The sequence below is a fragment of the Triturus cristatus genome, chromosome 3_1 (assembly GCF_964204655.1).
Source record: "Triturus cristatus chromosome 3_1, aTriCri1.1, whole genome shotgun sequence".
NCBI classification, from domain to species: Eukaryota; Metazoa; Chordata; class Amphibia; order Caudata; family Salamandridae; genus Triturus; species Triturus cristatus.
Genome location: NC_140583.1, coordinates 953,709,080 through 953,735,356, shown reverse-complemented (window position 1 = coordinate 953,735,356; position 26,277 = coordinate 953,709,080). Strand labels below are relative to the sequence as shown.

The window sequence follows — 26,277 nt, the reverse complement described above, 5'->3', positions numbered from 1 at the left end:
AAATTTACAATGATAAAATGCTACGACTAATTGTGTGAATACTAATAACATGAATAATAAAACATCCAGTTAGGATAATGAATGTAATATCAACAATACTAAACCTAATTACATTCAACTAATAATAATGATGAGTATTAGTAATACGATTAGTAGAACTAGAACCACTACTACTAATTATTATTATCAGTAGTAGCAGCAATACTTGTGGTAATGGTAGTAGTGCTAGCAGTGGTCATATTGGTAGTAGTAGTGATACAATTACTCCTAGTAATAATAACAGACAATATAGTGATAATAATAAAACACATTGCTAGTATTGCTACTAATATACTTTTTACTGCAATAATTCCATGAATAATGCACATTATTATTATTACTGTTTTGTCGATATTATTGTAGTTATTATTATTACTACTGGTAGTAGTATTGTCATTAATACTATTGCAGATAATATTAATAATCATTGCCATCAATTATAAAAGACAGCTATCAAGTGCTTTTCCTATAATGCACTGCTGATCAGGATTTATTTAAAGAAGTCACTTACATCACTTGTAATTTCCCCAACATAGCGACAGTGAATAATTTGAGGGGTGTAGGGCATGGAAATCAGATGGCCCTTCATCTTCTCATAATCAGATTTATACACCAGCTGGAAGAGATAGAGGAGTGAGTTAGAGCCCCAAGAACTTTGCTCATTTGATATTCTCTGCATACATAACCGGTGTTGGTGAGGAACCTACATCGCTGATGGCCTCCTGAGTAGCTTTCACTTGGCGAATCTCTGGGGTGTCCGGTGTGGTGTGGATCTTGTCCTTTTGCTTGTGGTACAGCTGACGGTATAGCCTCTGCAGCAGACACAAGACAACAACAACCATGAAACAGTTAGTGAAGATTGGGAGACCGGCCATTCTTCTCTGCTCAACCATCATAATGCGCTCGAAAAGGAGTCAAGTTCCACAAGATGCCCTCTGGGAAGTTCTGACACTGAAGATGGGTTCAGACTTTTCATTTTTTATCAACTTAGGACATACCTGCTGTTATGAAGGCCCAGACGTTTATTTTCATGATTGCGTTGTGGAAGGAACTCATGGGCCCAAACGCCTGAGCATAGGAACCTAGTGAGATGTCTCTGTTACTAACACAAACTGATTTTATCAGAATTGTTAGTTACCAGCTGAAATGGGAGTAAGTGCCACTTCCCGAATAATTCTCCTGGGCCATTGTTTGGCTCGGTTCATTTTCAAGAACTCATGTTTTGATTATGTAGTCTATCAGTAAAACACCACCACGATCGATCAATGCACATGAAAATTAGAGAGAGGACTCAGAGGAGATTAAGGGAAAACATTGGCATGAGCCAAGAGATTAAACTAAGGGCCTTTAATGATTTTAAGGCGGAAACTAACTTGAGCTTCACAGTTAAGGGAGAGGGGCAAGCCACACATTTTAACTAAAGAGCCAACGTTTGCCCCGCCGTTTATACAGAGGTCTGGCATGAGCCAAGGGATTGTGGGAGAGATGTCAGACATTAATCTTGATTTTTAATCAGAGGTCTGGCAATTGCCTTGAGATTTAGGGATACACATGACTCGTACTTTTAAGAGTTAGTGATATGTCTGGCAGGAACCTTGGAATTTTCCAAGAAGTGTATGCTTACCCAACTCTGAACCATGTTTCTATGCTTGTACAAAGCATAGGCTTGCCTTATGCATGGGACTGGTTCTCAGCAATGCACCATCGAGCACAGGTGTGCTCTTTCCCACTTTGCACTTGAAAAAAGTCTGGATATTTGAGGTGAAAACTACCTTTGTATTATATATCCTGACCTTACAGAAACCCCTTTGGTTAACACCAGAAAACAAAATTACACCGAAGTGGCTTTTGGGAAAATATTGAATTACATATTGACTATTGTACTCTTGAATATGGAGTACAAGAAATACGTAGCATCCTAATATCGTGGACAACATATCGAAAGATAATGCACAGAGGGAAGTAAAAATTTGCTATTCTTAACTCCACATCTATGTACCTTGAAGATACATATATATATATATATAGAAGATGTATAAGGATGTGTGATCAAGGCAGCAATGATAAAAGCGTTACAGCGGAATATATCGAAGCGCAATTAAGATAATCAGTGTGGTGTCATACCTGGCGTGGGTATCCGATTCGTATGAGAAATTGGAACTGGTATGGTATATATATATATATATATACACACACATATACATACTTACCATTTGATATTATATACCTCGATATTTTGTGCACAATATGAGCGTCCTATGATATCCTGGACTTTAGAAGCCACACCCATATGGACCAATTTACAGCATAAAAAGCAATACTTGTGACCTTATATTTATCCGAGTAGCGTAAAGCCTCTCACTGACGTGAGTCAATTACAATAGTGTCTGCTTCCTCCTTTGCAGAAGCAGAGAAACGTAAGAATTGGTCTAAAAACATTTGTATTTGATTTCCCTGTAAATAATATAAAACCTTGAATTCTAATTTCATTGTTTTCATCGACCATACCTCGTTGAGCACAGCGTTCACTTTCTTTATGTTTGTCATGTTCACGTTGTCTGGTCCCAGGGTGTAGGCTTTCGCCTTGATGTGCTCATAGGCCTCTTTGTACTTATGCTGCAGAGAAAAGTAAAATATGTCAAGCACGTTAAAGAATTAAAGGCATAGTACACTTTACTAGGATTGTTTTCACTGAAGAGCACTCCTTGTCCTTTTTGTCAAGGGGCTGCTGATAGCGGTAAGGCTTGATAGGAGGGCACGCGCATGCGTAATTTAAAGCCATGCCAGGAAAACGTCATGTGGCCCTATACATAAGGGTATCTGGAACAAATGTAATGATAAGCGCACATTCGCACATGTATTGCTACAGTAAACAGGGAAGAAACACTATTGCCTCACACGTGACACAATAAAGCAAGTCTACTATTTCTCACCAAGCTTATTCAGTGTGAAATAATACCAATGTACGGGTTAAGCCCAATGCGTCCTGGTTAAACATATGTATATGACTATTGCACATGGAAAAAGCATTGGCAAAGCCAATATGTCTGGCAACCAAGTTTTTGCTTTACCAATGTTTGTGAATGTTTTTTAAGAAGTCTAGATGGGCACTACTTTTTGTTTAAGTGCACACTGTGCAAGTGCTGAGGGCCCTCACTTACAGAGAGGCCCAGTGAACTGACCCTGTGCCCCGTGCTCTATGCTGTGGTGAGCGAATAAAAATTGTGACAAATGTATACAATTAAATGTTCAGATAGAGACAAACAGATGGATAGACTGGCAGATGGAGGTACAGACACACAACAAGGGTTAACTGATATTACTTACGTCACTGCCAAGCGCTTGAGCCTTCTTGGCTTGTAAGTTGGACGGAGTGTCCAGAGGGAGCTTGTATCCTTTGGGAAGGGACTTGATACCAGCGTCACGATAGAGATTCTGGACAATAAAAGAGAAAGGATGGAGATGAAGTAAGATGACTGCTGTGCATGCTTGTCCTGTTGGCTGTCACTTTATATGTGAGGCTTTTAAGCAGGATCCCGGGTTTGCATTTGACAACATTCCTGAGTGGCAGTTTAGTATTGTAAGTGAATGACTGGTTTGTTTAGGGTAAAATACAAACCTGGGGGCAGATTTACAAGCCCCTTGCGCCACCGGTGCATCACTTTTTGTGACGTACCGGTGGCGCATTTTACTGCTCCATATTGACAAGGACAGGAAAAGCCACCCTGCGTGACTTTTCCTGTCCTTGTAAATATGGCCTCTTTGCATGCAGCACTTTGCATGAAAGGGGTGTTCCATGAGTGATGCTGTGGGTGTTCCCACACAACACCCATGGAACAAGACACATTTCCAGATTTACGAGAAATTGTTAACTGGAAATGCATCTGAATGCTACGCCTCCCCAGTGGAGGCGTAGGGAGGCACAACGAGGAGAAATGTATTAATTTATCCTCGTTTTTTTTCCTCTTTTTATGCGTGCTGCATTCTGCAGCACACATAGAAGGAGGAAATCACCTCTAATGATTTTTATGTACAGGCATAGAAAGAGGAAATCACCTCTAATGATTGTTTATGTTCAGGAAGGTGTCCCTTCCAGCACTATACAATCATAGAAACAATGACGTTTTTCAACTTCTATGTGTGCTAATGCAGCACACATAGAAGTTGAAAAACGGCATTTCAGATTGTTTTTTGTTCAGGTAGGGGCACCTTCCTGCGCAAAAGCAATCTCCCCACGACAGAGGCATCCTTGCACCATGGTGCAAGGGTGCCTGCATCAGCGCATGGCAGCAGTTTGTGCGCCAGCGCAGGGGGAAGCACAGAGATGCAACATATTGTTGTAAATATGTTGCATCCCTGTGCTTTGAAAATGACTCAGTGTGGCACAGCCAAATGGCTTGCGTTCCGCACTGAGTCAATTTCTTGTAAATCTGCCCCCGAATTTCCTCTAGCTGTGCGTAAAGGCGGAGTTTAAGGCACTTTCCTGAGAGCACTGGAAGCTAGAGGTGGGCGAGCTATTAAAAGCTCGAGGCAAAGGCCCGATACGGCTCGGTTCGGAAAACTCATAGACCCTCGAACCCAACTGGATCCGAGCACTGCCCCGCCCCAGTCCCTGAGACAAGAAACACAAACACTGACATATTGTCTATTGGCCTATTTTGTTGTCGCTTTTTTTTCTCAAATTGTAACAGCTTGTAGGTTTTCATAACAAGTGAAAAGCAGTATTGTGTAACAAATCTGAAAAGATCAACATGAACGTAGTGCCTTTTAGCACCGCTGTCTAATAGACAGTGCACCATTATTGGTGTTTTTTCAAGTTGTAATAGAACCTGGCGAGAGTATGTGGCGTTATGATCGGAACTCCCGACCTGGGTAACCAGGTTTGAGTCTGGGCATTGCGCAACATTCTGTGATTATGGACAAATTGCTTAGGGAGGCCCTACTGGCACTATTGTCCCGCTGGAATGTCTCGTTTTTGACGTTCAGGTTGCGCAATGTGCCACTGGAATATTTGTAAGGGCATTTCAAAGCCTTTGTGCCCCTTTCAATAGAAAATCTGCGGGAAAGGGGTGTTCCATGGGTGTTGCTGGGGCCGCTCCCAGCAACATCTATGGCTTTTTGACACTGCCCCAGATTTACGAGGAATCTTAAGTCTGAGGCAGCGCCAAAAACGTATGCCTCAATGGAACAACAAGGAGAAAAATCATTTTCTCCTCGTTTGTTTCCCTCTTTCTATGTGTGTTGCATTCTGCAGCACACATAGAAAGAGGAAAAAGCCTCTGGTGCTTGTTTTTGTGCAGGAAGGTTTCCTTTCCTGCACAAAAATAATCATCCCCGCAACACAGGCACCCTTGCCCCATGGTGCAAAGGTGCCTGCGTTGGTGCAAGGCAGCCCATTGTGCGCTGGTGCAGGGGAAAAGGACAGGAATGCGCCATATCTAATAAATACAATACATTCCTGCCTTTTTCTTCTCCGTAGGGCAGCACAGCAGGCCTGCTGCACTGACCTACGGCCAAAAAAAACCCATAAATGAGGCCCTTTATCTCTTCGTGGCCAAAAAATGAATGAGACCTTGTGTAATGTAACTTGGTACTCATGTAAAACGCTCCAATACCTACGGGTCAACTTCCCGCTATATAGAACTGCAAAAAAGAAAGAAATGTTGGTTTTCACCGGCTGTGAAAAGCAGCATTGGAGTAAAACAGCAACACAAACTTTAGCATGTGTGTCTAAAAGACTGCTCCCAGGTTGATGTTTTTTTCAAAGTTTTTTGTAACAGAATGTTGCTTTTCTTAGGCTGTGAAAAGCTGCATTGTGCTAAAACTGTAAAAACAGCCACTACGAGAAGGAAGGCACTGCCTTTTAGCACTTTTAGCCCAATGCCCCAAAAGGAGGACTGAGTTAATTACATTTTAATCAGCCTGTCCACACTGCCTTTCAGCACATCACAACAGCAGCAGGGCAAACAACTTACTGGACTCACTGACCCCCTCCAGCCCAATGCTACAGGCGGAGGTCTATGCTTATAACTTTATAATCAGCCTGTCCTCTTCATTCTTCAGTTTTTGCGGGGCTGTAAGTGGTCGGTTCAGGAAGCGCGTTCCAGCAGGCGGGGAGAAAGTGGAAAGTCTATGATCGCCATTTTCTGGCCGTGTATGAATGATATTTTTGCAAAATGAAGCCTAAGATCTTCGCCAGTTTAAAAAACATAAGCAGGCAAGAGTCAAGACTGAGTGCCCCTAATGAACTGAGGAGTTTGATGTTTCTTGCCTCGTGCTTGTATGGCCATGGTAAGAGAGAATACGTTTACTCCATGAAGAGCTACAGGGCTCCCTCTTGTGGCCGCGCGTGGAAGAGCTGGAATCCCCAACCTGAGGCACAGATTGGCGGGAGTGGGGGATGGGGGCGGGGGGCACGGGCTTCTTTATGTAAAGAATCTTTATACATACGTCACTCTGTATCTTGTTAGCAAGCCTGGCTCTTTCCAAGTCCACAGTCTCCTTCGTCGAAGTCACCTTCCCCTTCACGTTATGCTGGTAATCGGAGTGGTACACAACCTACGGAAATACATAAACAACAGCCGTCAGCCCAGTAGGAACTCGGGTCAACTATGCGAAAACGGTGTGTTTATTAAGAATTCACGTTGACAAATATAAACAACTTGGAACAAAGCAAGTACATCTTGTCCAAAATAAGGGCAACAACATATGTGCTCGCCTCCTTTTATTTTAAATCCCCTAAATCTTCAAACCTATGTTTGAGGGGCTGAGGACTAAATTCCAGGCCAGACTACAAAGGGTTAATTCTGCCCTTGTGCAACACAATACACTGCATTCAATGCTCTTCGTGTGAAATATTTACTTTGTCAATGGTAAATGTGCTACACTTGTAGAAAGCATCAGTGTACCAGGCTCAGGATAGTCTTCTCGAAAATACCCTGGAACTCTAATTAATCTTAGGACTGCAATGTTTAAACTGTCATGTGTTGCAGACACAATTTACTTCTAAGTTTTTCCATGTTTACTATCTCTGAGACTTCACTCGGATTTGTCGGACATATTACGCATTCATGCTGCAAATGATCTATCATGCAATACTGCCTTATGCACCGGAAGTTCCCTCAGACCCTTACTAACCCATGGACACAGACATTCCACTCACCCACCCACATTTTACCTCTTGCACGCCTGTGGGAGATGTGTGGGGCGAGCATGTGAGTACATGAGTGCTGTATGTGAGTGGCAGACCCAAAGACCAAGCTCCTCACAGACTGATGTCTGTAACATGTATGAAGCATATTTAAACAGTGGCTGTATGTTCAGTGGTCCTATGCAATAGCCGTACTTAGAACTGAGAAGACTTACATCGCTCTGCTGTTTCCCGCTCGTGACAGCCTGTACATAGACCGGAGTGTCAGTCACCACTGTGAAGTTCGCCTTCATCTCCTGTGCCTTGGCTGTATACTTGAACTGTAGAAAAATTTTAATTACAGTACACATGATTATTGTTTTTTCAGGTTGACACAGTGAAAAATCATAATCCATGGTGTAATTTTGCTGAGCCCTGAATGCAGACCCAGATGGCGAGCAAGGGGGCTGTGGACACTAATGCGAGCATTAAGAATGAGCCCCATGCTCTCTACGGTTAAAACTGTCCATCACTGAGAAGTAGTGGGTATCCCACTCCCTTAGGCCATAGTGCCACCGTACCTGTGGGATTAGGTCCATCCCTAGCACCGATCACAAGGATGGATAGATTGCTCCACTCCTACTCCCATACAGGGGTGGACGATTTCCACTTGTGACTTTCAACAAAAGTAAGGAAGCCTAGTAGGCCATGATTTTTATAGCTTTTCTTTTTTTTGTACAACTTGACAAAAATGTGGTTTCCAAACATGCACGTGTGAACGTGTACTGATAGGCTTATGACCCAGAGAAAGAATGGTGAGATATCTCTGTGGTAAACCAGAGCACAACTTATTATTCCGTCTCACAAGATGCAACTATAATTGTCACAAAATGGAGCTCTCAACTCTTCAAGGGCTGCGGCACTACCAGAAGTTCAATGGCAAATGCCCCTTTGGGTAAGGCAAACTTGTCAAAAGGAAGGCCTTAGACAGACGTCAAAGTGAGCCATTCTGTTAATAACAACAATTTAAACCTGAAACTTACGTTGTTGCGCAGGTCATAGGCGTATTTAGCATGCAGAATTTCGGGAGTGTCCCAGACGAAGCAACCAATTCCCTTCATCCAGCGCAGGTCATCCTTGTACATAATCTGAAATATGTATAAAGTGTAGGTTAGTAAAGTCTATGTACAGAGCAAATTATAGCAACCACAGCCCATCCTTGTGTATGATAAATAGGTATAGCAGAGAACCACGTTCATGTTCAGTGAATATGATTTGGTTTTGTCATGTTTGCTGCTTGTATGAATTACACCCTGGAAGCAAACGCTTTACTTAAATGTACACCAATATACTTCGTAGTCGCATTGTGTAATAACAAACTTCATGTTCACATACTATTTAACAACATCTAACAATTCTCCTTCAGCTATGTGACTTGATCACTGGATCTGCTTGATGTAAAACTAAACACAAGTTGTCTAATTACAGCATGGGCCAACCTTTTAGTCTAAATGAGTATAGTGTGAAAAAAAGAGAATAGTAACCCCAGCTCTGTTTCTAAATGTTCAGTCTTGAAACAGCATTTTGTGGTTATAACACTGTTTACCAAATGTAAGTTTATAAAATAAATGCCCAATGGTTGAAGTTGTCTTGTTCAAGTTGCGCTAAACTCTCATTACTTAGAAAATAGGCTAAAATGTTAAGTTGAACACTGATGAATCTCAGAAATTATGTTTCAGTGTTAGCATCACACAATGCTTTCCAACTTACTATATAGTGTAAAAAATAAAACTGCAAGATGAGTGACTATCATTTTTTTTAAAGTCTAGCTTAAAGAATGAACATCCTTGGACTTACATCGCTAAGTTGTTCGTTGACCTTCCTAGCGTGGATGTTGATCTGCAGATCAGGCAGGCAAGTCCATTCATGGAGATATTTGCGGTAGTCAACTTCGCTGACTTTAGTCTGTGTTTCTTTCGCTGTGACAATCTCCAACATGTCTGGCACTATGTGGATTTTGGCTTTATTCTTCTCATAAACATCTTTGTATAGCCGCTGTTAAGTTGAAAAAAGCAAATGTATCAAAATTAAAATTTTAAACAATCTTGTACACAGGCACCGCTCTGGTTCGCATTTACCTAATGAACAGTGACTGCCAACACCAATATTTTTGTTGGCTGCACTAGTGCTGACAAAATTAATTAAAATACCTGCAACAGTGCAAAATATATATTTTTTAAAAGGTTTGCTTTGTGTATACAAGGCATTGAGGAGATGACAAATTAAATCTATGATGACAAAGTGCACTTTTCAGATGTAAAATAGTCGCTCATCCTTTGGGCTAGAGGTGTAAGGTTATACTCAAACACTGCCAACAGAAAGAAGATGAAAATAAAATAATTCTGTGAACAGATCCATCATGTTATTGAACATGTTTCAAGTGAATGGCTGGGCATACCTGAGCCAAAGAAGCCGATAGCAGAAGAGCCAAAGAAGCCAATGGCCAAAGAACGATGGGCTGAACCAAGATGTTATTGACAATGTTTCAAGGCAAAGGCTGAAAGTTACTTAGCCAAAGAAGCCAATAGGTAAAAAAGGCTGACCTTAGGGTAGGTATAGAATGCAATATGTTTGCCATTCATGGAACAATTGCCATTGATCATCAAACCTAATAAAAACTGATCACCAAATAAGAGAACAAATTGTGGTATATTTCCAAATTTACTTTAAGTTTTTTACCTTGTTGCCACTGAAATGCAATGTAACAGCAAAACAAATACTTACATCAAGGGGAAGTTTGCCAACTCTGAGACATCTTGCGGTGTTGGGATCGTCCTTTATCCCTCTGGGTATTGTGTAAAGTGCTTTAAACTTCTCATATTCTTCACGATACTTTAGCTATAGAGACAGTGAAACAGAGTGACTTCATCTTTGATGTTCATTTGATATTTTAAATTTTCTTTTTACAAATGTGTTGAGTTACTATTGTAAACAAACCTGAATTTGTTTTTAATATTTTACAATTACTTTACTAAGCAATTTATCAATTTATTGTTGTAAAGACACATTCATGAATTTGCGGTAATAAACCAAAATGAAGGTACATTGTTAAAAAAAAGTTTAATTACTTTACTAATCAAGCATGTATGAAGCTGCACTCCCCCATTGTAAAGCTGACTCCCGAATTAACTTCCGCAAGCACCGTTCACAGCGCACTTCTTGAGCCGAAATCCCTCGGCATCTCCTCAGATTTAAAAGCACAATTGTTCCGGAAGGCTTGATAAAAAGTCTCTACTGCGCCTGCTCCCGTGGACACTACCGGAGCGTTGAGTGCGAGACGAGCTGAGTCCGGAGGAGTGCGGAGGAGTCCGGAGGAGAGGGGCGCCTGACCCAGTGGAGCACCCCAGAGCGGTCCAGAGCGGTCTACGGAGCTTTTCCTTGCTACAAAGAGGTCCTGCCCTGCGGGAACTTTGCCACTCATTTACTTACTTCTGTGGCCTGTGTCAGAGGCCTCTCTTCGCTCTTCGGTCTGCTTTGCCGCATTGGGGCGTTGACCGGCGGGAGCTTGCTGGTAGTCTTTTGGGGAGTGCTGTTGCTTGGGTGCCAGGTCCGCCCCGCCGCCGCGCTCCGAGCCACGGCCGCAGTGCGGATGGGACTACAGCCCCCACAAGCCGGGCTAAGCTCGGGCAAAGGGCGGGCCCAAAAAGCATTATGGGGAAACGAAATACCAGTGCCATCACACAGGCCTCTGAGGGCCCTTCTGTCCTCCCACCCTCCTTTGAGAGTATGCTGGAAAATGCCTTCAATTTGGTTAGCACTGAAATTGCCAATACCGAGAGGAGGATGTCATTGGGTCTTATGACTTCACATCTAGAGCTCCCGCAAGACTGCCGAAATAATGCTGTGCCGCTTTGCCCTGCGGTCACAATCACGAAATCTACCTTGTCGGTCAACCCACCGGCCAACCCCTTGGTAGCTCAATTTGGGGGTAGCAGTTCAACTATTATCATTGACTCACAACAAGATCCTGTCATTCTAACCGTTAACCCTCCCCCGACCTCGAGTAATAAGACTGTCGGAGAGAAGAGGAAAAGGGGTCCCTCGAAACAAACAATAAATGAAAGGAAACAACCCCTACGCAACAAGAGTCAACCCACACCCCAGAGTATGTGGACAAGAGGGAAACAATTATCAGGGGGCGGCATGGATGGCATGGATAGCAATGAGTCTTTGCAACTGGTTGAGGGGAATACAGTTATAATCCCCCATAAAGAAGGACATAACTTTGCCTGCACACAGACTGAGCCCATAATTGAAAGCGTCACTCAAAAAAAGTTAAACAAAAATTTTATTGAGACTATAGTTGACACAATTTTTAAACAAATGGAAAGTCAAATGATCAAACAGTTTAATACAATTTTTAAAAGACTTGATAGATTGGAAAACCTGGTAAAAAAGGAAGATGTAAAAAGGAAAGGGGTGATTAGCCTAGATCTGCTGAGAGGAGAACGACTACTGAAAGATATGGAGGCCGCTAGTAAGGTCATCTTGGGAGACGGGCCAATCATTAACAGTAGTACACTGGTAAATAACACTGCACCTAGGGATGCCTTAGCAGGAAAAAGCCGACCTGCAACACTATCGCAGCATACTCCAGCTGTAGAAGCTGGACCGCCGTGCCCCGCTAGTGCGGCTGCCGGTACATCAAAGGGCGGACCTAGTTCAGCCACCATAAAGTCGGGGAAACAAACTAATATGGTTTCAGACAAGGGTAAATCCGTTGACACTAGGCCCACAAGACATCCAGGGCCAGCCCTTCACTTGCCCCCTGATGCCTGCCCTTATGTCTTGATATTAGCAGGTGTACCATCGCTTAAGGGTGGACAAGGAGAGTCCTGGGTCCAGTTGAACAACAAGTGTATTGACTGGTTGACTAAACATAAAGGGGTTGGGACAAATATTTCGAGGGAAATCCTGTCAGTCCGTCGAGTGAGTTGGGTTGGTCCCTTATTTAAGAACATTAATGGAGACTGCATTGTAATTAATTTCAGGCACCCCTCAACAGCAAATTTTATACTCAATAGCAATAATATCTACCCCAGTCCCTCTACTGTTGTAACTCTACTACCGTTGAGTTACTTCTATAGGCCCCCTCAAAGATTATTTAGCCCAGCTCTACCATCTTTTCCACTGTATAATAGATACAGTGTATTATCATTGCTTGAGACCCAGGACTGACCACCAGCTATCCCTTCAGCTACAGTAGACAGTGATTACTTGAATGTAACTGACTCCGTGGAAGAATTGATAACTGGCCTCCCTATAGAGGTGTCTAACGGTGAAATTGAGGTAATTCTGTCACTGGATCCTAAAATAACTGCTCATGCCACCGCCACCCCTATATCATCTGACAAATTAACAATTTTGAGTTGGAACATTGCCGGTTTAAATGCGAAAATGAAATTTAGGTACTGGATAGATTGGGTTACTAACTTTGATATTTTAATTTTCCAAGAAACTTGGGGGCAGATTTATGAGCCCCTTGCGCCACTTTTGCGTCACTTTTAACATGGGAAAAGTGACGCAAAAGTGGTGCAAGGGGCTCATAAATCTGCCCCTTGGTGTACTAGTTCTCTGCTTCATGAGGGGTATAGCTGTTACAATCAAATTGTACCCGTTCCGGCTATGGGACGACCTAGTGGGGGTTTATCTATATGGGTTAAGATTACTGCAGGAGCTAAAATTGATCCCTTGAAGACCAATGATATGAATTTTCAGGCCTTAATTTACACTAACGGGTTTAAATTATGCTTAATTAATTTTTATAATAATGACTTCACAACACATCCAAATACAAATTTTATAAGATTGTTTGATTTTATTGATGGAATTGTCGATGGACAAAAGCATGATAAACTTGATGGCATCTGTGTAGGAGGTGATTTTAACGCACACATTTATCCCCGAACCCCTCCCTGTAAAAGAGGGGAAGAATTGCTTAATCATTTAGCCACACGAGACTTAGTTAATATCATGGAGAAGGTAAATATTACCGCAAATAAAGGACTTGTGGCCACTGACGTTGGGCGTGGGATTTCAACTACAATATATTATGTATTTATATCTTCCCTGCTTGGGGATTGTCTATTAGAGGCTGAGGTTGTTAGCGCTATATATAGTGACCACAACCCTATTCTGTGCAGTTTTAAATCCATCAAAAAACCGGGGAAACATAGAGAAATTGGGGCAAAAAACTTGGAGGCGTCAACGGACAAACTTAGGGTAGTTTGGAAGGGGATAGACAACAAGGGGGTCTTAGACCACACAATTAAAATGTACCCTTCGTTAGTGTCTGTCTGTTTATCTAGTGATAATTCTGGACATGACATTATCGAGGCTTTTACAGGGTTGTGTATGGCCATCAAAAAGGAGATTTCTAAACCCTCGGCCAATAATAATAATAAAAACCCCACGTGGTTCGACACTTTGTGCTCTAAAGCAAACCGTGAATTACGGGCGGCCCTTATAGCTGAACCACGGGACCAGTTCTTAGTGAGGAGACTGAGGTCAAGCTATAAGCACACTGTAAAAATAAGAACAGAAGAGATATTAAAGGATCATTGGGAATCCCTTGTACGCACGGCGGCACTGAGAGATGTTGCCGGTTTCTGGGGCTAGGTTAAGAATTTAAGATCAATTGGATCCAACATTACCCCCATAAACTGCAATATATCAGGGGATTTGTGGGTGAAGCATTTTTCAAGCATTTATGCTGCACCGCACCTATTAACGGAAACCTCCTACCCCTCTATGGCCCTTAATATCTCAATAACGGAGGTGGAAGATGCTATTTCTCAAAGCGCGAGCAATAAAGCACCTGGTCCCGATGGATTATCCATCAACCAAATTAAATCAGAGCCTGACTTTTGGTCACCTTTACTGTGCAATATTTTTAATAACTTATCTAACACCCCAGCCCCAGCAACCTGGTCAAATAGCATTATCGTGCCAATCTTTAAGAAAGGCGACAGACTAGATCCTGGCTGTTATCGGCCCATATCTTTAATAGATAATACCTTGAAGATCTTAGGAAGCGTCATTTTCAACAAGATCAGGACCTGGGCAGAGGAAAATATGATTTTACACCCGTGCCAGCTAGGCTTTAGAAGCAATGTGGGGACTGTTGCGCAATGTTTAAACCTGAATTTAATATTGGCCAAATACACCATTGCCAAAAAATCCCCATTGTATTTGGGGTTTATGGACTTAAGTTCCGCTTTTGATTTTGTTAACCGCTCCCGCTTATGGTCAGTTTTGTTAAATTATGGGTTAGATGAGGCACTCGTTTATTTTTTGGCCCACCTACATAGTGACTTGAAAGCCCGTGTCCGAATAAATAATGATGGTGAAGTCTCAGGGGACATTATAATTGGCAGAGGGGTCAGACAAGGCTTTGTCTTGGCCCCCCTGCTTTTTATCTTGTATATAATTGAATTAAGTAACTCTTTGTGCAAATTGACTAGTGATGTCCCGAACATTAATGGAAAATTACTTCCTGCACTTCTTTACGCGGATGATGCGGTCCTTATGGGCCGCACACCCAATGCATTACGCATTCTAATAACAGGTTTTGTTTTATATATGGCTGATCTTGGCCTATGCACCAATTTTAATAAATCCTATATAATGTCATGTGGCCCTAAAAAGCATAAAATCTGTCATATTATGTCAGGGAATAATGTTTTAAAAAGCACTAGCACTTTCCCCTACTTAGGCTTGTTGTTTTCCGACTCCGGATCTTGGCAGCCTCATGTTGCCAGGAGGAGGAATAAAATGGGCAAAGCCATCAAATCCATAACTAGCCTCCGCCAACCCAAACACGCAGAGGTAATAATACCATTGTTACAAACCTACAAAACCCAATGTTTACCAACAGGAACATATGGTGCAGAGGTGTGGGGATACTCGAATTGTACTACCATACAGACCGAAGAGAATAGATTTTGCAGGAAGGTATTGGGGGGGGGTCATCTCAGCTCCAACTTAAGTTTGCCACAGGGAACTGAATCTCCCATACACAGAGGACTTCATAAGATCTAGGCCCGCCCTGTATTGGCTGAAAATATGGCGGAACTCTGCTGCCTCTTTGACCCGCGAAATTATCATGGACTGTCTAAAATGCGAGCGGGCAAATTACATACCCTGGCTCAGGGAAGTAGAAAAAAGCTTAGTAAGTGTGGAGAAGGGGCATTTATTCTCACTACCCCTAACCATTGATTGCACCCATAAGAACCAAGTAAAAAGGGCTTTGTATGATCTTTACCGAAAATTGAGGGAAAGGACCGAGCTTGTAAAATCTGCTATTAAAAGGTACATTCCCGTTTTGGAAACAAGTGACAGGTCTAATAATTTGCCCCAGGCTTACTTGCGAAAGAAACTAGGCAGATGGAATAGGAGTTTGCTGTTTCGTTTCAGGGACGGGAGCATTAAAAACCTACTTTGCTTCCCATTAGGCTTCCACAAAAATTTGGAAAATTTAAGCTGTCCCTGTAATTTAGGTGGAAAACAAAGCCTTTTACATTTTATGTTTTTCTGTGGTTTTTATGTAAAATATACTAAACATTACCTAATCCCGTATTTTAGAGAGAATGTACTGATGGATTTTAACCTGGCATTTAGAGATTTATTGATGCTAGGCTCTGACGATGTAATCTTCAGAGTTAGTTGTTTTCTTCAATCTGCTACACGTTCTCGAGCATCAATGATCATGGTCTGATTACTCAGTTTGCATATTGTATATTTGTATTAGTGGTTGCTCTCTTGCACATGTTATAGCTAATCAGTTGTGTATTGTCTCAACTGTAGCATATGCCAGGCCAAAATATAATGCACGTAGTACTGTAAAATAATGTTATTGTTAAGATACCTGTATTTCACAGGAAGTTTACTTTATAAAATTAACTGTGATATTTTCTTAACATTTTTTTAATTATTGTTTTATTGTTTTAATTTGGATGAATTGTTGTGATGTACATGTACTTTTATGGATGTTTTTAATATCCGAATAAAGATCTTTGACTTGACTCTGGATACTCACAGTACTTGGTAGATGCTTCTGTTGCTTCATGAGCGCCAACGAGAAGGAATCTGCTGGCAGCGAGTAACTGTTTGCTTTCACCTTGTCCCAAGCACGCTTGTATATGTTCTGCAGAGCAAAAGTAAACACTTGTTTGTTTGTATTTTGAAATGTTGAAGTTAACATTAATGATGCTGAATCTTTTTTGCATAAAGTTAGTCACCTCTGTGATTCTTTTTGTTCATAACTGTATATTAGGATTGTAACATGTTAAACAAAAAAATGACAAGAGCCAGAGGAATGTTTATGCCACATTATCAACAAGTACGCAAAATAAATGTACATCCAGCTAGCCATTCATACTTCTACCTTCACCCACCAACCAGGGAGAGAAAAGGGATGCGTGATCTTTTATTTCACTGAATAGCTCATGATAATCACATAGTCCAGGGTCACATTACAGTTTTTATGTTACCTCCCACTCATCAACCATCTCAGTCACTGAAGTACAGTTGCAGTGCCAGAAGCGTTCTCAGGCAGTTGAATTCAGGGGGACCCTTCTTTAAATAAGTGCAATAGGACTGTCAAAGATTTCCAAAATCACCATAGGTATCTAAACTGTTGTGGGTATTTCCATTGCTATTAAACTTAAAAATCTTTGATCATTAATACCAAAAAGAAGGGGAGGGCGGTAATGTGTTCAAGTACCACACAGTCAGTTTCTAGTTTCGCCACCATGGAACAATTTCCTACATGTCTTTGACAAGCGCTGGAGGAGTGTCTCCCGTAACCCTAATATAATAACAGCTGAGTCGTCACAGATTGTTAGCCCACTGTCATTGTAACTTGTGCAAGCTTCTCTTTCAGAAGTGCTTTACATTGGGACATGAAACCAACGTGAAACTCATCACCATGCCCCATTTAGACCATCATTAACCCCTTGAATGCAGGTACAGTAGTTCCAATTTCCTCAGGGCTGTATATGAATTAGGCTCACATTTGTAAAACATTTCTCTATGTGGAAAGATTCTGAAACCATGGAGTATGTCTTCTAAGAGTGGAAGGCACAAATTTCCATGCCAAAACCCTCTCCCACATTGTCTTATAGGGCCGCTTCTCCACAGAACATACATTTACTAAATACTTTCTATCCCTCGGTCAAGCCCCACAGACACCTGAAGAGTAATTAAAAGGGTGCAGGTTCTTGAGTGCCTGATTTTCCCACTCTGTGTTAAAACTCTGTATCTGATCTGTATGTAATCAGTCATTTCTGTGTTTAACATACAACTGAAATCAGAGAGAAAAACACAAAAAACACTCACACTGCTGAAGAGGTCTTTGAGGCCTTGAGTTCTGTTGTAATCCACAGTTTCCAGAACTGGAATATATTTATCCTTGTTTTTGTTGTAATTCTCCTTATACTTCAGCTGTGGGAAAAATTGAAATCCATGATATAACTCCCCACCAAAACATGCATGAATTCTACAAACAAAATACATGTATGTCGATATACATTTGTAAGTATGTAAAAACTGTTGACTTACATCACTGGCGTGGAGAGCGCTCTGTACGGCAGTCACATAAACAGGTGTGTCGGTAACAACACTGAAGTTCTTTAGGTTTTCTTTGCCAGTAACTGTGTACTTGATCTACGGTAGGAAAAACGTTTTAAAAAAACATTACAGTGAAACAACACAATGGGCTAATCTCATCCCTAATTGTAGCTGCAAGTAGTTTTCTTAAATTGAGTACATTTACTATTAAGACATCTTACGCAGAATGCTATAGAAACTACAGTATCAGTGCTTCAGCGTACAAGGAGCGTGGGGCCTTTTTCATTGTGGTTGAAGAGGTCTCACTCACCTGACTCTGGAGATCATATGACTGCTTTGCATGTATGATTTCAGGTGTGTCCCAAACGTAACATCCAATGCCCTTCAGCCATGTAAGATCATCTTTGTAGATAACCTGAAACGAGATATAAAAATCAATGAAATACAGGAGAGTTTCACTCAATACTGTTGTCAATGAGACTTAGCAATATTCTTGATTCTATCAATTTATTGTATAGATCTTGGATCCTGATGCTATATGTACCATAAACAATGGAGAGAACTCATTCACAGTGGAATATGGGATAATTAGCAGGCAGCTGTGAAGAGAAGTAGGGGTTTAGCTAGAGAAAGATCAGGTGCATTCTATTCCGTTTAGTTTTGTAAACTATTACCTCCCTAGTTAACATTGGAGATGATGAGCCTGTTTATAATCAAAAAATATATTGGCAAGTGAGCGACTGCCACTGGATTGAAGAGCTGGGGCAGAGTAACATCCTTGCTTTTTGTTTATGACCCCTGGACAGAGCCTGGGATAAATAACCACCAAGTGGAGCCATCACGATCGTCAGTACTGTGTAAATATTTATTTTTGCGAAAAAATCTAAAAGTATGTGCAGTGATTTACATCTCTGTCTGAACATACACAAATATTCCCCGTGGTATGCCCCGAAAGCTGTGCCAGATGCAGATTTCCATATATTCTACTCAGAATGTCCCGCAACATACCCTGGTGACCTCTATTTCTCCTGTGCGGAAATCTATATAGGGTTGATTAAAGCACGGAGCAAATAGTGCACGCTGTACAAACTCACATTGTTTTCTTTCATGTTTTTTATGCCATGCGGAAAACATTTTTTATCGTGGAGAAAAGCCCTCTCCTACACCCCCAGCAAATCTTGGCGTGATCCATTCCCTTTACCCACTTAGAATGGGAGTTACTGCAGCCCGGGTCTGGAGTAAATGTCAGACTATTTCCAGGATGGGAAAGGGTCTGATTAGAGTTTGTGAATACTCTCAAATGTTCATGTTTCTGGGTCTTCACAAACTTACAAAGCAAACCCCTCAACTACCAACCTGAGTCATTGCCGGAAATTGTTGTCTCAGCATTAGCATCTAAGTGTGGACTTCTAACAAATAGTGTGGACATATAACCTATAGTGTGGACTTCTAGCCTAGTACTCATGCTAACAGTTTAAAAAGAAAACTGTAACAAAAAATGATGCCTAGAGCAATATACTTCACACAGCATGGTTTAAGTCACTTCTTGTGAGCTACTAATAGGCAAAGTGGCCATTTAGGAATGATGATTGTTTCCATTATAGCCTAAAACAAATACCTGGCCTGTCCTGTGTTACACCTTCACTTCAATTGAAGTACAGTACTTATGTTGCAGCTATACACACTCAGAAACCCCAAGGAAGATTCAGTGGGCACAGTTTAAAGCTGCAAATGGCCCTATGTGGTAAAAGGGTAATCAAATGGAAAATTTGCTTGAGTATCAGTAGTGCAAGATGAAACTCTCAAGCCTCATGCACACCAACAATTTTAGCAAAACTGAAGGATGACAACAAATGGTAGGCAAACAGCAAAGTAACAATAAAGCACAGTGTGACACTTGAGGTGGCAAATTAATGACAGCTGGGAGGAAGCATGTTCCACAAGTACATGAGGATGTGTCTACAGGAAAATGGCAATCTATAGGTGCCTGGCTTGGGCGACATATACCTATGGATTTTTCCTGATCAAAGGTGATGTTCTGTACTTCAACAATGGAGCAAGTAGCCCCAAATGTTGGGAATAAATAAAATGTAATCCTCATACTGATCGACCATGCAAATTATATTTTGCCCTGGTTAGTCAGTAAACATGATGGTGCAAAACTGCCTGATCACTAATGCAAATGTGTTCAGCTGCAGGTCCAATGCATATATTATCTGGCCCCATTGCCATTTAATAGCCAATAAAGAAACATGCTGAAAATGTTCAGGGACTAATAATATAAAAGCAGCATATTTGTGAAGTCACAGACTGGAGTAGACTAGATGTGCCAATAAGACAACACAATCACACAAACACTTGAGGCCAGATCTATCACTTACCCATGCTGCACAGTGCAGCAGATGCAAATGCTGTGCTGCATGAAAAGAGAAGAGTGGAGGAGAGCGCCATATTTACAGAAATATGGCACTCTCCTCCCCTTTCTCTAGCGCCGGTGCTGAAATCAGATGCCGTGCAGCACACTTGTGCTATAGTACAAGGATGTCTTTGTGAGTCTAGCATAGGTTTTGTACTGGAAGAATAGCCTTCCAGAACAAAATACTATGCATAGACTGACTTTACACCTTTTCCCTCTTTGTATGTGTGCTGTAAAGTGCAGCACACACACAAAGTCAGGAAAAGATGGAGAAATGAAAGTATTTCTCCTTCCTTGTGCCTACTTCTAAAGGGTGCAGTTTTCTGATGCTAATTCCCGTCTATTCTATTTAGTAAATAGGGTTTAGCAACAGAAACCTTGGGTGGTTGCATGGGAATGGCAATGCACCATCTATGGTATGCCCCCTTACTTTTCAGCGCTAAACTTGAAAAGTAAATCGGAAAAAAAGATTTTGCGCCGATTTGCATCACTTTTGTGACACAAACACGGCGTAAAATCTTAGTAAATCTCCTCCTTGATCTTGTTATATTGTTAACTAGATAAGGCTAAGATAGTGTACATATAAAAAACATACATCACTCAGGATCTCGCCGGCTTTTCTGGCATGAACAATGTCATGCTTGTCAGGTAGGCATGTCCATTCATGGAGATAACGACGGTACTCAATGTCGCTCAGAATCTGCTGGCATTTCTTGGCCAGCACATTATTCAGCATATCATTTGGAATTGTGATCTTTGCCTTGTTGTCCTCATAGTTCTTCTTGTAGCGCAACTGGAAAAGGAGAGAAACAGCGTAAGTCAGTTGTTAAGGTAACAGATAGCACACAACAGTATTAAATAATTGATTTGATTTTGAGTGTGATAGAATATTGTAACACAAACAAGCCACCCTGGGTCGCCATATTTGATACGAGGGGAGTCGCCCTCTGCTGGTCGTTAAATCTCCTCAGGCCTTTTTCTGTGTGCATTATTATCAGAATATTGTTGTCATAATATCATCTGACATAAATACTGCGCCTATAATATTGCTTAAAAAAATATTAGCCCATTGGATTTAATAACAGAAAATCTACACCCAAAGCAACAATATATTTCTAAATGATATTTACAATACAATATGGCAGATTATATTTTTATATAAATGTCTGGGCATACAACCTTATATTTGAGCTAAATTTAATCAAACCGGAGTTGCACACAGCCTTGGACCAACTATGATTTGTTCATTTGGTCTCACTGTCAGCATGAAGCAAGCTTGTGATAGATTGACTATAAATCACTTTATGGTATATATTATTTAGGCTGTTTCCCGAGAGTCCTCAAATCAATTGTGCATAATACGGTTTGCTTACTGTAAGAATCCTTGACATGGGACCCAGAAACCTCTTGTATTTAAGGACATCACTTTGTCATGTGCCCTGTGAACTTCTGTAGTCCTCTTACATTAACCTTGTTGCAAAGATTTACCTTGAGAGGTGCAAATAGTGCACTCATTTGTGTAAAGAGCATGAGGTACCACATGGGCATCAGTCATCACTTCTTAGACTTGCGTCAAGTGTCTCCAATCCTTCGGTGATGGGGTTATCAGGTTTATTTGGATTATTAAAGGTTGAGGTATACCTAGGGGATCAGAGGCAGAGTAGTTGGAGGTGTGTGAGGTGTACCTAGGGTGACGAGGTAGAATGATTGAAGGTGAGTGAGGAGTACTAAGGGATCAGTGGTAGTATAGTTAGAATTGAGTGGTTGGAGGTCTGGGAGATACCCGTTGGGTATCAGTGATATAGTGGTTAGAGGTGTGTAAGTTGTACTTAGCAGATCACAGGCAGTGTTGTTTGGAGTTGGTGTAAGGTAAACCTAGGGAATGAGAGGTAGAGTAGTGGAGGTGTGTGAGATACCCAATGGGCATCGGCGATAGATTGGTCCCAGGTGTTTGAGGTGTACCTGATATAGCAGATGTACTGTGCTTGAAGATGTGTGATACCTGTTGGGGGTCAGTGACAGAATGGTTGGGGGTGTGTGAAGTGCACATAGGGGATCACAGGTAGAATGGTTGAAGGAGAATGAGCTGTACATATGGGATTGGAGATAGCATAGTTGAAGGTGAGTGGCTGGAGTGATATGTGAGATGTATCTGGTGATAAGGGATAAGCCAGTTGCACAAGCCTGATACACTCACTGGGGGATGAGTGAGGGAGAGGATGGAAGTGTGTCAGGTGGTCCTCAAATTATCCATGATGGAGAGGACAAAGATGTGTGCCTTATACCTGAAGATTTATGAGGCCTGCGTCACTTTTACGCTACCGGTGCGTCACTTTTGTGATGCACCAGCAGTGTAAAAAATGTGCCATGTTGCATCATATTTACAAAGTGACGCATCTAGGTAGATGCGTCACTTTGTAAACCCCTGTGCTACATTATACCTGCGCCAGGTATAATTTATGGAGGGGGGGTGTTCCGACGCAAGAAAGGGCTGTAGAAGTGACGCTGTGAAATCTATGAGATTTCACTGCGCCACTTCTAGGATGCAAATGCGTCAATATTTTACGCCTGCCTCATGGCAGGCGTAAGACTGATGCAGGTACATTTGAAATGGGACATGCCCATGTGAAATGACCCATTGCTGGAGTTGCGTCACTTTTGTGACACACTCCAACAATGCGTCAATTTTGCGCCTACAGATACGTCTGAAATACTGACGTATCTGTAACTCCTTGCGACATGATGCGTCATACTGTAGATGTGACGCATCCAGCATGTTGCCAGGAGGGTGCAATGAAGTGTGACGCATCGCTGTTTTCATGCAGCGATGCGTCACTTTTCATAAATTAGGCCCAGGGTTTTTGGAGGTGTGGTGCATGAGCTGACGGAAGAATGAAAGAGTGGTTCAAAGTGAGTGACGTGAACATAGGAGATCAGTATTGGGATTCTTGGAGGTATGTGATGTGGCCCTTTGAATGAGATGTAGAGTGATTTGAGGTTTGGGGGGTTTCCTTATGAATTGTTGATGGAGTTGCATAAGGTGGCGAGTGCCTTTTCAGAGTATGGTTGATGAGTTACATGTGTGCAAACTCCATATCACATTTTCAGTCTAATTGCAGCCATTTTTTGTACAAACTGCTGGTGCACAAATTGATATGAAAGTGATTGGGAAGCTTTGTTGTAACAGAGGAGAAAAGTTCACAGATGTACATAGCTAGATTCTGTCAGTCTCTATTTCTTATCACAGGTTTACGAGGTGCAGGGCTTTGCCCCGACTCCCAAGGACCACTTACTGTCCATACAAAGATGGTAAAGCACAGACTGTGGGGCATGTAAATGGACAAACCTGACTGAATATTTTTATGATGGCTTAGGATTGCCCACAGGCGAATGACAAATAAAATAAGCAGTTCACAACATATATTATTTTCTCTGTACAGCACTCTGGCACCTTCCTGATACAGTTCTACTTTATAAAAGTGCAAATAATAGAATTGTCCACATCTTGGCACAATATTGTTTTGCCACTGAACCTCACCTGATCCACTGACAAAAATGGTTGCTCAGTCCTTTCTGTATTTGATGCTATCTAGTGGTGGACCCTATGATGACTTTACCTTATTAGGCAAGAGGATTTTAAGTCACCACCATTACAAACCTACCTACATTTAAAAGTGTTTCTGTACTTATAAGAATTTTACAAAACATCCAGATATGTCCATACTGTCATACAAACAAAAAGAGAAAGAAATATGCTCTTACCATGCTGCGCGTTTTCTGGAAATCTAAAGATCGGACAACTGATGGGAAGTCACTGATATGTTTTCCCGCGAGGTAGTGGCCCTTCAGCTTCTCATGGAGTGCCTTATATTTCAGCTGAAAGAGAGAGAGAGAAGAGCGTCACAGTAGGCTGTTCAATGGGAAAGGCCAGAAAAGAGGCAAATGCAGCCCAAAATGGTATCACACTTACTTCACTGGAGACGCTGTTGGCGTGCTTAGCTCCAACAAGGGGCAAGTAGTCCGGAGGTAAAATGTAGCCCAATGCCTTGCTGCTGTCCCAGGAACTCTTGTAGAGTTTCTAAAAAAACAAACATTATTGGTTTCATTTTTCATTTTTAAGTTAAATGTTTCCCTTCAAGAAATGTGCCACATATTTTTAGCGTCTGGCTATAGACGGCTTTTACTGTTTGTTGCCAGGTCTAACAGCATTAATATAGAGAGTTCAAGGAACGGCATATTATAAATGTAGACAGTGTCATTTGAACATTATGTTGTGGGTATTAATGGTTGCTGTCATCTTGCACTTAATTTAACATGCATAGAATACTGACACCACCATGTGTCTGATTTGTGTATACAGGCATACATTCTAACCTGATCTGTTGGTTTTGCCAAATGCTTGTTGAAAAATGTCCAAACAAACAGCACTTTTGATCACAGGCACACGTGGCGTACAATTAATCCTTTGCTATACCAAAACATGTATGAACTATTAATTTATTTTGCCTGATTTATGTAATTGAAAGAAAAAACATCTCATCATAATCTGTGTGTTCCACATAGGGTGCTATAAAGACTTAACAAAGACTGTGGCCATACATACTCCATCCCTGCACCACCTCACAGTAAATGCTGCAGTGGATTCAAGTACCTTTCTCGTCAGCTTTATTACTTCTAAACTCACTACCCGTAGTCAGATTAGTGCTTTACATGACCCATGGCTTTTGTTCCCGAAATAAAAGCATCAGCTTGGTAGAAAAGGCACACATGAAATAATACTTAAATTAATATTCAGGTGTTTTGTCTTGAGAGACAAAAGTCAGTAATCCAATCCTTCTTGTATGATACATTTCTAGGGGAACCTCTGCTGGAAATGAATCGCAGTTTGGTTTATTGATTTGCAATCTCACCTATTTGACTTGTGACAAGATAAGAAATACAAAGGGATTTCTATAAGAATATCTAGTTGAAACTATTGCCCTAAAAAAATACTGTAAAGATAATTATATATAGGTAAGTATAGGTTTATGATACTTAACTGTACCTCTATGTACCTTGAAGATATGAATTTCTTCAAGGTAAATAGAGGTGGAATTAAGAATATTAAATCTATACACACACAAACACACACGTATACATATATATATATATATATATATATATATATATATATATATATATATATATATATATCTATATCTTCAAAATATTTTGATAGTTGATTTACCGGTCACCATATTTTGTAGGACAATGTATTTGTAGCAGATATCCTGAGACATAAACACAAAAATTGAGCAAGTTGACTCTGCCTTTCATATAGTGAAAGAAAGCAAGGGATTCAAAATGTCACAACAGTGCGGACAGAAACATTGCTACAGTCTGCAGACACTGTTTAACATTATTTATTATCCCTTAATCATGACGTACAATTAAAAAGTACTTTTCTTCATTAATTGTTGGTTACCAGATCCTACCTCGCTTGCTAACTTGGACATTTCCTTAGAGTGGGTTATCTGTGGAGTTTCCTTGGAACCGATGAAGTGTCCTTTCTCCGAATTAAATGTTTCTTTGTATCTCAGCTGCAAAGGGGGAAAATAACACAAAGTTAACAGTGGCCGTTCTGAATGGTAAATCAACATGATGAATGTGGGAGGGTTGTTGGTTGTAAACGGAAGGAAACTGCCTTTAACCTCACCCTACCTCCCAACAACCTAATCAATATTCCATTTATGGACACATGATTGTGACTTATACCTCCCACATATTAATGTTTTTAGGCACTTGTATAACAAAAAGTGACAAAAAAGCTAGAGACAATTTGCTAACCGTTTTAAAGGCCCACGTGCGAGATAGTAAATTGCTCTGCGTTGCACTGGTGCCTGTGCAACACTAGTAAATGAGGGCTGTGTAGCTTACAGAATTCTAATGACAACCCCACATGAGAATGGGTATTGTCAATTACATCTCCCAATTCCAGGAAAGAGACCAGGGTGAAGTACGTACAACTAGGTACAATCACCCTGTCATAGTAGCCTTACCATTTTTAATTGCATTTCTATATGGG

The 26,277-nt window shown here is 41.1% G+C and overlaps 1 protein-coding gene across 50 annotated transcripts in view; it reads right to left on the bottom strand.

The window, feature by feature from the left end:
- Nucleotides 1-26,277, bottom strand: part of NEB (nebulin) — a 392,273-nt gene that overhangs the window by 118,563 nt on the left and 247,433 nt on the right. For all 50 annotated transcript variants that reach the window (XM_085645543.1, XM_085645542.1, XM_085645546.1 and 47 more), the window contains 17 exons: nucleotides 25,688-25,792; nucleotides 24,184-24,291; nucleotides 23,976-24,089; nucleotides 20,809-21,006; nucleotides 18,108-18,212; nucleotides 17,789-17,893; nucleotides 17,567-17,671; nucleotides 16,266-16,373; nucleotides 9,953-10,066; nucleotides 9,026-9,223; nucleotides 8,212-8,316; nucleotides 7,405-7,509; nucleotides 6,490-6,597; nucleotides 3,367-3,474; nucleotides 2,548-2,655; nucleotides 747-851; nucleotides 551-655 (listed from right to left, as the gene is read on the bottom strand). In XM_085645543.1, the coding sequence (XP_085501669.1) occupies nucleotides 551-655; nucleotides 747-851; nucleotides 2,548-2,655; nucleotides 3,367-3,474; nucleotides 6,490-6,597; nucleotides 7,405-7,509; nucleotides 8,212-8,316; nucleotides 9,026-9,223; nucleotides 9,953-10,066; nucleotides 16,266-16,373; nucleotides 17,567-17,671; nucleotides 17,789-17,893; nucleotides 18,108-18,212; nucleotides 20,809-21,006; nucleotides 23,976-24,089; nucleotides 24,184-24,291; nucleotides 25,688-25,792 (2,004 nt within the window). The remainder of the gene's footprint in view (nucleotides 1-550; nucleotides 656-746; nucleotides 852-2,547; nucleotides 2,656-3,366; nucleotides 3,475-6,489; nucleotides 6,598-7,404; nucleotides 7,510-8,211; nucleotides 8,317-9,025; nucleotides 9,224-9,952; nucleotides 10,067-16,265; nucleotides 16,374-17,566; nucleotides 17,672-17,788; nucleotides 17,894-18,107; nucleotides 18,213-20,808; nucleotides 21,007-23,975; nucleotides 24,090-24,183; nucleotides 24,292-25,687; nucleotides 25,793-26,277) is intronic.